This window comes from Cyprinodon variegatus, unplaced genomic scaffold (genome assembly GCF_000732505.1).
Source record: "Cyprinodon variegatus isolate N-32 unplaced genomic scaffold, C_variegatus-1.0 Scaffold900, whole genome shotgun sequence".
NCBI lineage: Eukaryota > Metazoa > Chordata > Actinopteri > Cyprinodontiformes > Cyprinodontidae > Cyprinodon > Cyprinodon variegatus.
This window is the reverse complement of record NW_015151353.1, coordinates 161375-173743: the sequence shown is the minus strand read 5'-3', so window position 1 is coordinate 173743 and position 12369 is coordinate 161375. Positions and strand designations below refer to the sequence as shown.

Sequence of the window (12369 nt, the reverse complement as noted above, 5' to 3'; positions counted from 1 at the left end):
CTTAGGCGGAGAGGCCATTTTGGCACATTTATCCATAAATGTCACCAAACTGTGCCAAATATGTTTTTTACATCAATACTGGGGGTTTGGTAAAATTCGGGGGTCATGTAGCAGCTTGACCCGCCGGTGGGTCCGTAGGGTTCAAGGGGTTAGTGCATCTAATCATCTGAAATTGAGGAAAGTAAAATGTATTTGTTGTCTGAATCAACAAGAAATAAATCCATTATACTTTACACTCGAATGTGAAGTATTACCAATAGTAGTTTTAGGAAGCATAAAATTACCCTGCTTCACAGAAGTGAATTTTGACAGAAAAGGGTAAACATGTATCGAGTGCAGATAAGTGTTAAAGAAAGTGGGATTATAAGTGAGTATGAAGAGTATGACAGTGAAATTGTCCTTTTCAACCTTATGTTTTAAATAACTATGCTTTTGTCTAAGCTCACTGAAGCTCCTGGTGTATCTGCTGACCAAATAGCAGCTCTGGTCACAAATATTCACTTTAATCTTCTTAGTATAACAGCTTGACTCAGATATCTTCCCTCCTCTGCTGTGCCTAAGGGGTATCAAATCTGCTAGTGATAGATGGAGAAGGATTTATCTATAATGGGCAGATCACATCTAGAGATGAAAGCGCACGTAAGTGTAATCTGCCGTATTGGCTGGGAATTTTTTTTTTTAAAGTGCCAGGGAGATGCAAAGACTTAAAATGCATAAAGACATTTTCCTGGTGAATACACATTATAAACATATGCATTTTTAGTGGAATAATGAGGCCTTTTAAAAGCTTTATGAACTTATGTTCTTTGCAGCATTTAGTCCAGATAAATTTCATGGAACTTGTATTAGTTGGACAAAAAAAAAAAAAAATTCAATCACAGTTGAGCCGGTAAAGCAAAGCGGATGTTACCATTTCTGCCTGTATTTAATGCCTTACTCAGTGATGAAAGTCAAATCCTATTTTAGACAAATATCTTTTTTTAATCTAGAAACAAAAAGGGATATTCTTGGACTCACAATCAAGTTGTGTCAAAAATGATTGGAAGGGCACGAAACAAACCAGGAGTCCTTAAATGCTAAAGCTTTAAAACATATTTGAGCAAAAAATGTCTTTTTTTCATATTTAAATTCTATTTACTAAAGCTTTTTAAAAGCTTTAGCAGTGTTTCCTAAAATCTGCTGTTTGGATCATATTTACAAAAAGATATATTTTTACATCTCAGTTGTCTAAAAGGGTAGTGGATTGTTCATGTTTTCCTTAAGCCCCAACAGAGCCAAAGCCAGAAAAATGAGTAGAACATAAGAAAATGAAGAGATCTTTGGTGAAATTTTAAGTACTGTCATGTCTTTAAAGGAGCTTCTGATGCACTCCTATTGTGAATTGTACATTTGTATTAGGATCAGTTTTACTGTGTTCTGCAGAGTCACTTTTCACTCCTTCTGCTGCAACGTCAATGTCTCGTTTTTATATTCAAGGATCCACTGATCATTTGGGAATGACATTTTGATGCTCTTTCTATCAGGGAAACGTTCAAAATGACCCATGGCAGCCTGGCTCATCTGGTGATCTAACTGTGCAGCTTCCAAAGTCAAATGTCTAATAAAGTGAGAACAGAGGATAATTTTGCTGTTGCATTGTTTCTTTCCACATCACTGAAACAAAAAGTCAGATAGGTAATAGTGGGGCAGGATTGTACAAACTATAACACAAAACTATTCATTTTTTCCCCTGTTTTTATGGCTTGTTTAGATAAAAAGATAAAGAAAAATACAACTTGTATCATCACTGAACAATTTATCAGAAGTTAGTCATGTATTGCGGTTTGATTCCAAAGTTTTAGTTTCAGCAAAGAAATATGTACAGAAGATGTCTGAAGATATTTTCTTTGACTGCTCTTCCGTCTAAGTCAGGTTAGTTAACCTTCTTTTAGTTTAAAGGTGATTTTATTTAATATACATGCAGTATTGGATGAACAGCTTTTTTTAACATATTGGGCCGGATTTATCAAGATCCAATTTTGCGTGCAGTAATTTGCGCTCGCAAACTGGAATTTTGCGCGAGGGGCTGAACCATGGTTTGCGGGTGATTTAACAAGAGCGATTGCGTAACTGGTGGCAGGTGCAAAACTGTTGGAGACGCCCTATTTAAATGATGGTTTTGCGCGTTTTGTGGTTTGCGGAAAAGTTGTTTGTAGTTTCTACAAACTAGTGCATTAAGAAATTTAAATCTTACAGTGATATATAAAGAAAAAACTTTGGCAACCTTTATTCCCCAAGGTGGTATGTGGCTGAATTTCTACTTCACTGCAGTAAAAAACAAACAAAAAAAAACAGGTGTTTTGTATTGGCCTGTAGAAAAATGCACATACCAAATGGCTCACAAGAAGTGACTGTGGATGAGATTACGCATCCCCGCAGCATTGGCATGTTGCTCCACAGGCGCAGGGGGAGAACCCCGACCCCGTCAGACAGCACTTCTGAAAAACGGGATTGGGAGATCCCAGCTCTCGCTGCAACCGTACGCTGGAATGACCCAGATGCAAAAAAGTGCAATGCTGCAAGGAGTTTTGTGATATCTGGTATTGCGTGGGTCCTCCTTGTGGCTGGCTCCAAATCCAGTTCCCCCAACAGCTCCAAAATGGCAATGCTGGATAAACGATATGTTTTGATGATCGTTTCCTCGTTCATTGCAAAAATATTCACACGGAGTGAAAAAATGCGTTCTCTGCGTCTCCTTGCTTCATTTCGATGTCTCCTTCTTGCGACAATAACCGCTGCCATGTGTGCGCAATTACGCATACAGACCATTTGCACCTTCTTTTGAAACGTGTTAAATATAGAGTCAGATACCGTTAGCAAAATTGTTTTTAGGTTTGATAAATCACTTTGCGAGTGCTAAATTAATATATTTACATGTTCTCCTCCCACAAGACGCACTTTTGCGTGTAAACGTCCCATATTGCATATTCATTGCAGAAAAAGTACTAAATGGATAAGAGGCGCTATTTAGCACGTTTTAAAGACCAAATCCTTTTAGCACGCTGTTGATAGATCAGTTTCTACATTTTTTAGCGTGCGCAGTGAAATAGCTCACGTTTTTATACACGCAAACCTTTGATAGATCCGGCCCTTAGGCTGTTAAACTTAAAGGTGTTGTGGAGGATTTTTTAAAAGACCCACCCTCTCCTTAAAAAAATGCATGTGAAAGAGCATGCACAAGCCCATTTCTAATCATACACGCACTGTTTAAAATATGCTGTTCTTATAACTCATACAAGCTTACTGTGTCCAAATACAGTGGGGACTGTATAGTGGACTTTTTCAGTAAAATCAGTTAGCTGATCATTTGAACAGATGATCACTGCTTTTTGCTCCCCGTTGGTCACGTAACTCCTTCTCCACTGTGCCTTCGCCATCTTTATTAGTCTACGCTGTCAGGTAGCTACAGCTAATGGCGACTGTGGACCACTGTGACAGCAAATCCCAGAATGCTTTGCGCGGAGAGCTCTCTGGATGAAGCATTCTGGGATATATCTGCTTCTTCAGAGGCCTTTCTTTTCTTCTCATACGACCCTTTGCTATTTTAAAAGAGAAAGGTGAGCTTCAATGACTGTCTGAAACTGTAGCTCATCACAGATATATGCCTGAAAGAGCGCATATGCAGAAAAAGATAGCTAACCAGGTGAGCACACAGGTCAGCCTTACGTAAACATATCACCAGAATGATTGGCAATTAGGAGGACCACTTATTTAGATGATCCACCCAGAAATAAAAGATCGTCCTCTATACATTTACATTTACATTGAGTAGATTACTGCTGATTTAACAAATCATATAAAGAGGAAGAATAGGAGAAATATAATAAAAGTCTAATGAAAAAGTTGCACTTGCTTCAAGAAAGCCTCTTAAACATAAGGGTCAGGGGAGCCATCTTTATTAAAAAGCTCAATGGTCTAATTTTTTAAGAATATGTTGTTCCAGAAACACTTGTAAGTAAATACAGTCCATACGATGACCTTTATGGGATGTGACCCGCTTTATATATAGTGTATTGCATTTCAATCGTATGTTTTATCTTTTACACCTTTAATTTACACTGCAAAATAATGAAATCTCAATTAGTAATTTTTCCTTAAAATAAGTCAATTTTTTCTTGATTTGAGGAGAAAAGTGAGACACTTCCCCAATGGATCAAGACAATTTGCATTTAAAATAAGAGAAAACAACTGCATCATCATTAGTTCAAGTGCATATTATATAATTATCTTATTTCAAGAGTAAAAATACTCATTCCATTGGCAAATAGTCTTATTTACCTGCTCAAATTAAGGCTAAATGCACTGAATTTAAGATTTTTTTTTGTGGGACTTCTGGGATAACTTTGACCAGGAAATAGCCTGTGATGTAAAATTTCCCACTCTTATTTTTATTTATTCCTGTTAAAAGATAGTTTTTCCTCTGTACAGTCACTACATGCATGTTTAGTAGAGTCAACAACACAATGCAAGTGAATGTTGCTACAGGCTCATTCAGGAGGAGCAAATCAATCAAAGTCGATGACTTTCCCTAGAAAAATTTTTAACCAATCCGTCTCTATGATTTGATGCATTTGTCTCTGTAAAGTGACTTGTAATGACATTTTGTGTTTTGGCGCTATACAAATGAAATGAGTTAAATTATTTGAATATTTTTATTTAAGCTCTAAATCACAGATCAATAACCTTTCTGAAACGAAGAGCTTCTTCTTAAGTACCAATTTGTATAGGAAGGTTAACCAGTGCTGACCATGAAATTGTTCACCAACACTTCATGTAATTAAACTACAAGTGTTACAAAAGGTGCAGCAGTATTGAATAAAGTATTTGTTGAATTCTGACAGGTTAATTGACTAGTTTTTTTACATCATTTTAAAAAAAATTCTACATCAGTAATTGTTTCTGCTTTTTTGCATACAATTCTAAACTTGCTTAAAACTGTCAATCATAAAGGCACTTTAATTTTCTCTAAATAGTAGCAATACATTTTGTTCATGTGCTAGCTTTGCAACAAATTGCATTTGATTGTTTTTGCAATATCTATGCAGGTGTCTTTGTGTAAAATAGATACCCTTTGATATTCTAACTATATTCCACTAAGACCAAATCTCTAATCTTACCAGCCTTTAAATACATAACCACCGATTCAAATGTCAGAAGTTCATTTTGATAAAAAAGTTGTTATATTTTATTTTATTCTACTACATTGAACTATTTTTCCCTTTATGGTATGAAACTCTTATGGTTTTGCTGCTTACATTAATACCATTGTTACTCCTGGCTTATCATTTTTTAACAATTTCAAAAGATTTAACTTAAATTCATATTTTATTAAAAATCTTGGAGCTCAGTGAGTATGTGGTCATTTTCACCACGTCCAATATTTTTTTTTAGGTTAGAAATGTATGAAAATGTTGTTACCATTATTATGTGTTATTGTAACTTTATAACATTATTTTACATTATTTTTGTAACTAAATTGAGGAGTGCAGAAAGTTTCATTATTCACATTTTACTTGCAAATTAATCTTCCTATAAAGGGTCTTCAGAAAAATGAAGGCAGAAAAATGAAGGCATCCCATTTATCACCATTGGCATCAGTAAGACAAGTAATCATCTGTTTCATTGAAAGAAGAGAAGAGCCTGCAAAGAAGATGAAATAAGACTTCTGACAACTGTTTCAAAATGTCCATAAGATCCGTGAGCAACTGAGAAAAGCTGCAAAGGTGGCTTTGAGATTAAGATGCAATGGATGCACTAAGCGGGTAGAGGACTGATATTAGCTCTACACTGCAAGATATTTGAATTAACATAAAATTGCAATGCTGCCTCCTCCTAAAGCTGCAGACTGGTGATCATCGCAGTAGTTTATTACAGCCAGCTGACATTACTGTGGTAGCATGCAGAGCAAAACTGCTGCAAGCCCATTTGTTGTTGTGGGAACGGCCTGTTTGTTAAAACAGTGACTTTTATGGGAATATTTAATTATTTTTTGTCATTGGATAGATGACAAACAAGTCCTTCATGGACAACAAATTTACTCCAGATTTGATAGAGGTGGTTAACATACTACTACTAGCACAGAGTCATGGTGGTAGACGGGTGATCAAATTGATATGCGTGCACTGATAAATTGTTTCCTACGTTTTCTCATTTTCCATCCAGGTGTCTGACAGGTGTGACTATGTTTATGTGAATGGCAAGGAGACCAAAGGGAAGGTGAAGATGACAGTAAACTTCACCTACAGCTACCTGAGTGCTCAGCTCGAACTGAATGTGTGGATGCCTCGACTCCCTCTGCAGATTGAGTTGTCAGACTCAGAACTGAGCCAAATCAAAAGCTGGAGAGTTCCTATTTTGACCTCGAAAAGGTGAGAAATTTGTGTATTACTGTACATTAAGCCAAACAAGCTTGTTTGGTTTCTACATATTATTTAAAAATATTTTTGGGATTGAAACATCAAAAATATTTGAGACACAGGATTCCAACATCAAGAGCCATGCAATAAAAGTTTAATCCAATCAAGCAAAGAAGCAGGGTTAGATCATTGAAGCCGGAGTTTCAGGAAGTAATAGGCAGGATCCTAACATGAGTTTGCATGTCTCTACCTCAGATCTGGTTGGAACAGTGACGAGGCTGAAAGGAAGGGCAAAGGCTGCATGCTCCAGCTTCAGCACGCACTTGTGCGGGTTCTGACCCATTTTGTCGCAGAGCAGGAAGACCCACGGGACCCTACAGCGTATTTCCTTGGGTCTGACTGGCAGGTGGATATTACAAGGTTGGTTCGATACTTCATGAAGGTCGAGGACCCTCGAATTGTGAGACTTCAGGAAGGAAGGGTACTAGCAGGAAAAGACTTTGGGACCACAAACATTCAGGTATCAGCTGTTTTTTTATGGGCCAGTGACAAATTTTCCAAGCAGCATGTCGTAGGAACTGGTTTATGTTTAATTCGTAAATCCTTTTTTAAATAAAGATGCAATCTAACTTTTCTTTCTATTTTGTCTTATGTTGTGATAGGTTTTTTCTCCACTGTCTGATGTTATCCTGGCAAAGACAACAGTCAAAGTTGTGGATGAGAAAGTGAGCATCACAGAGTTAGGTGTCCAAGTGGTTTCTGGACTCTCCATGACGTTACAACGTAGTTCAGGAAGTAGCAGGGCGATCTTGGCTACAACAGCCACACAAGAGGTTCTACAAAGTCCCAAGCAGGTACTATTCTATAGTTTATTTTAATGCTCCTCAGGAAAAAAAAAAGCTTTTAGGTTATCACAAGTTCTATCTTTTACTTTTTTTTTTTTTTTTTTTTAGGAAGCTTTGGTCAGTTCCTGGGTCCAATTCAGCGATGGCAATCAGACACCTCTTGACATCTATGATCCATCAAACTTCCGACTGACAGTTACATCCCTGGATCAGGGAGTGGTGTCAGTGCAGGGAAAACCTCCTGTAGTAGTGGCGGAGGGAGAGGGCGAAGGAGTCTTAGTTAGAGTAGAAATGTCCATCTGTGAGTCCTGCCAAAAGTCGAAACGCAAAAGTACAGTGGCTGTGGGCAATGGCAGCCTTAAGGTCAAGTTTCAGGCCAACACTCGGCGGCCTGGTGGCAGTACCCGCAGCACTGACCGAAGCTCTGTTGGAAGCAAGGACAGCAACAATGACTATGGAAATGATGGGGAAGAATTAGACAGTGAAAAGAAGCAAAGGAAACCATCTCAGTTTCTTACTTCAAGTATCCCCAACTCCAACAAAGAGGAGAGTGCCATTCAGAAAGTCCCAACCACCATCAAATCTACAGAAAAAACCATTATAACCAGTGGCAGTCTAGGAGGAGTGGGCAGGACGAGAAGACCCGGTAATGTTGGCAGCCCATCTAACGTAGTAAATGTCAGCCTAATGAGCAGTCCTGGAGACAGCAGCAAAGGGTATAGCTCAGAAAATATGATAGTGGAGGATATGAGCAGTGTTAGCCTTACCAGCACTGTCAAAGCTCCTGGGAATCTGGTGAACTACAACAATTTCCCCACAAAGGTAGAGAGCCCAGGACCCGAAATGCCAGAAGTAGAAAGTGGTGAAGAAGCTTTGGCCAACCGGCCTCTCACAGACTTGGAGATTGGCATGTATGCATTGCTTGGTGTTTTTTGTCTTGCCATTTTAGTTTTTCTAGTGAATTGTGTATCATATGTTGTTAAATTCAGGCATAAGAAGCCTCTCTCTCATGGCCAGGAGCCAACAGGGCACAGGCATGACTGGGTCTGGCTAGGCACAGACGCTGAGCTTGTGATGACAGTGCCATGCAGTCCAGTCCAGCCAGACTCCCATACAGCAACCACTGTGATTGACATTGGGCCTGACAAGACTGGGTCTCTTTCTAGAAGGCCAAGTTGCCTAACCTCTGCAGCAGAATCTCCTCTCCGTTGTGACAGCTCCCACAGGACCAAACCCATACAAAGTGAGTCCCTCCACTCGCCCACCAGCAAGAGAAAGAGAGTTCAGTTCACCACGTTCTCCACACTGGAACGCCAACATTCGCCACATCTCTCACCCAAGGAAAATGGCCATGGCATTCACTGGGTTGGAAAGGAAGAGTGTACTAGCGCGGAACCTCAAGTGCCCATCATAAAGCCTGGGGACCAGTTATAACACAGAACATGATGAGACTTCACATGCACAGCAGCCGTGGCTTCGATCACCTCAATGCCTTTGTCAGGAAAATGGGATTTTGTATAAGGCCTATTTGACATTTCATTTCCCATTAAGGCCTTTTACATGTATATGTAATGTATAGTGTATATACTTAAAATAAGACAATGAATATTGTGTAATAATGCCACAGATGGCTAAGCAGATGCTTTATTGTATACCCAGTATTTAAAACCACATGTTCATGCTGCATGAGGATATCTGTGGAAAACTCTACAGACACTGAAACATTGCATAAAAAAGGGAAAAATGTAAAAAAAACAAAATGCAAACATGTAAAGTAACACCCATAATATGGAGCTTAGCCAAACATTTTTATCAATTAAAAAAAGGCTTTCATTCAATATGGTAGAGAAACATAAATGACTTTAAATGAAAACCTAAAATAGAAGCATTTGAAATGTTATCTAACCTCATTTTTAATCAACACTATGGTCTTTCAGAGCATTTCTTAGGGACAGTGGTTCTCAAAGGAGTAAACTTAAAATGCCGGGTTGATGTGATGTTAAAAATAAACACCATGATCAACCATTCTGAAAACCTTTCACACATGTTCTAACAGTTTATTATGAAGGTAAAATATCAAAAGGTGCACCCTGATTACCCACGTGTATATTATTTCTTTCTTAAATCCATTTAGTGGATTTCTGGCAATGACCATTCTTTATTTTTTGTTAGAAGTCTGTCAGCGTCCCACATTTTGACTTGCAGTATTTGCTCCCTGCATCTTGAAGAGGCCTTTCAAATCTTATCAGCTCAGACCTCCTCAGGTGGCTTCTGCAGATCTGGTTTTGAAATCTTTTCAGGCTAATATTAAACTTACATTTTCCTTAGATAAAGGCATCATTTGTTGATTTCTACTTATGCTTGCCCTCACATTGATGCTGAAATATAGAAACAGTCTTAAACTTTAGATTTGGCATTAATCTGAATGTTTTGGGTCAAAACTAACTGGCATTTCAAAAAACTACCCTATAAATTCATCTAAATTGACAGAATAAATTCAATTTAGTTTATTTAAATAGTGCCAATTCACAACAAGTAATCTGAAAGCACTTTACAGTTCACCAGATCATCCAGTCAAATTGATTCAAAGTTTTCTATCTAAGGAAAACCAGTTGTTGCATTGACTCAAAGGCAATCCCTCACACTAAGCATGCTTGTAGCGACAGTGGAGAGGAAAATCTCCCTTTTAACAGGAAGAAACCTCCAGCAGAACCAGGCTCAGTGTGAGCAGCCATCTGCTGAGGCCGACTGGGGTTCAAGGAGACAGAAGCAGAGATACAGACATCAACTGTAAAAGCCGGCCCCGTCCAGGAAACACAGCCAGGCAGACAAGCTCCGAGCCAGCTCCCATGTCAGAGGATAAAGAGAGCACATCCAGTTAGTCACAGTCAGAGAAACAGGACTACACTGGAAAACAGGCCAATCTCGAACATCTATAAACAAGGGTGTTGATGGCAGCAGAACAGCTATACTAAAAAGATTAAAATATAAATTATATGCCAAAAGTTTACATTGGGTTCCATTAGAGCAGAAAACATTTTTCTGCCTTTATGTCATAAGTCTGAGCTGGATCTGAAGGTTTTCTTTTCAAATAAATAATGTTGTGCATCACTATAATGCATGGAGAATACAGGAGATAACATGTAGTAAAATAATTCATCAGAATGTACAACTAATGTCTTTCTCCTCAACTTCCCTTTAAAATATCGGTCTTTCTGCTCATGAACTTGGGAGAAATATTTTCTACAATGTATCTGTTGTCCCATACAATAACTTATAACCACAGTCTGTCATAAATACCTTATATATGATGTAGAATTTTTTTTGTTTTTGTCCACTGACCTGCAAATAGCCTTTTTTTCTTTATTTGTCCTCTAAATATTTTGAATTTATTCAAGTTCAAAATTCTTCTTTAACATTGCATTTCAGCAGGTGTATGTCCTCTTTTGGGAGCCACTGTATGTCATATCTGGTTGTGTTTCCTTCTTCTACTCATCCCAGCCTCAGGCAGCTGCTAAATCCAACCTTTGTACAGTAAACTGGAAGGATCTCATTTTCCCCTCTGCCCTTTAAACTAATTGAGATTTTGCTGTGTTTCTGAATCCGGAAAACCTATTTGCTGCACTTCATTAAAAATGAATGAGTTGGTAAGCATAACTTTTTGTCTCACTGGAATTAGAAACTATTCAATTATCAATCATTTTCACATCACTGAACAAAGGAAAAAAAAAATCAGGAAAGTTTTCTTTACTTTTATTTACCATATGTTTATAGTTTTCTTTATGTAAACTTGTTTTACAGAGTCTACTTACAATACATCTATATTTATATACATTACAGTTTACTGGCAGTTTTTTCACAGGCATCAAATATATTACGTGACATCTTTAAAAACATTAATGTCTTTGGTTCACTGCTCTTTGGTTAAAAATATATCTTTATTTAAATAAATAGAAGAATTAAAATATTAAATGAGTACAGATAATGTACAAATATATATATATTGCGGCTTAAGTTCCTGAGAAAGTATCTAGTAAAGCTGTAAACTAGGCCTTGTGCAGCGTGTCCACCAGTTTCTTATACGTCTCCCTCTCCTGTTTCACACTGTGATGTTCCTCCACGTAGAGTTTTCCATTCCTTACGACTCTCTCTCTCAGCTCGTGATCTGACAGCAGCCTCCGAGACTGGTGCACAAATTCCTGGAGAGGATAAAAACCCAAATCACACCCATTTACTGCCAAGAACCACTTAAAGCTTTCCAGTGAAGTTTCTTGGAGATTTATTACTTTAAAGCATGAGGATAAAAAAAAAAAAAAAAATCCCAGGCATGGGAACAAAATTCATGATTGAAGCCCATGAGCTGATTAGTAAATACTTCAAAAGTTTCTGTATATTGCCAAAAGTAAAAGATATTTGTGGCTTCAGATGAAAACATTGATGTCCAACAGACCTTTGTATGTTATTTTTGGCTGTCACCTCTAATTTGTTTATAAAATAAATGTGGCAACAAACGATACTTATGTTGCAGCTGAACAATATTGTCTAATCGTTTGTTGAAGAAGAGAAGATAATAAAAACTTGACTGATGTTTGATTGAGATGTTTTCCATCCACACAATCATTCAGATTCCTCCTCGCTCATTTCTTGGCCCAGCAGGCTGCGGCTAGCGTTTCAGGAAATTAAGTCAAAGTGCCTTGAAGTGCTGTTGCAACGTGGCAGCCAACACCGCTGCGCAGAGCCAACAGGCACACAGAGATTAAGACACTTTCTGTTCAACTCTTCACATTGAGTGAAGTGATCATATCTGAAGAGGCTCCAGGCAGGAAGCTGCTCTTCTCTTTGGCAAAATGACAGATTTCTCTCCAGCTGCGGCACTCAGTTCAGCCAACGAGTAAAATGTCCAATAGAAGAGTAGGACATGGAAGGTCAAATATGGGATGAGTGTTTCTATTTACTATAGTCCACAGTTTTTTTTTTAATAGATGAGGTTGGAGCTTTATCTATACCAAAACATTTGACTTGAGAACCATCTTTCAACCACAGGGATTGACGTTTTACCACTTGCCCAAAGGGCAAATGACTTTCACATTTCATTTGCCCAGAAACAATTTTTACTTGCCCAGTATAAT

General features: G+C 38.0%; 2 protein-coding genes across 2 annotated transcripts in view; one reads left to right on the top strand and one right to left on the bottom strand.

The window, feature by feature from the left end:
• The window catches only part of LOC107099725 (transmembrane protein 132D-like), a 59522-nt gene extending 49692 nt beyond the window's left edge, over positions 1 to 9830 (top strand). The window contains exons 6-9 of the mRNA XM_015397966.1: positions 6202 to 6407; positions 6651 to 6915; positions 7058 to 7249; positions 7349 to 9830. Of these exons, the coding sequence (XP_015253452.1) occupies positions 6202 to 6407; positions 6651 to 6915; positions 7058 to 7249; positions 7349 to 8674 (1989 nt within the window). The 3' untranslated portion in view covers positions 8675 to 9830. The remainder of the gene's footprint in view (positions 1 to 6201; positions 6408 to 6650; positions 6916 to 7057; positions 7250 to 7348) is intronic.
• A 299-nt stretch (positions 9831 to 10129) lies between these two features.
• Positions 10130 to 12369, bottom strand: part of glt1d1 (glycosyltransferase 1 domain containing 1) — a 45357-nt gene continuing 43117 nt past the window's right edge. The window contains exon 12 of the mRNA XM_015397968.1: positions 10130 to 11439. Coding sequence (XP_015253454.1) covers positions 11287 to 11439 — 153 coding nt within the window. The 3' untranslated portion in view covers positions 10130 to 11286. The remainder of the gene's footprint in view (positions 11440 to 12369) is intronic.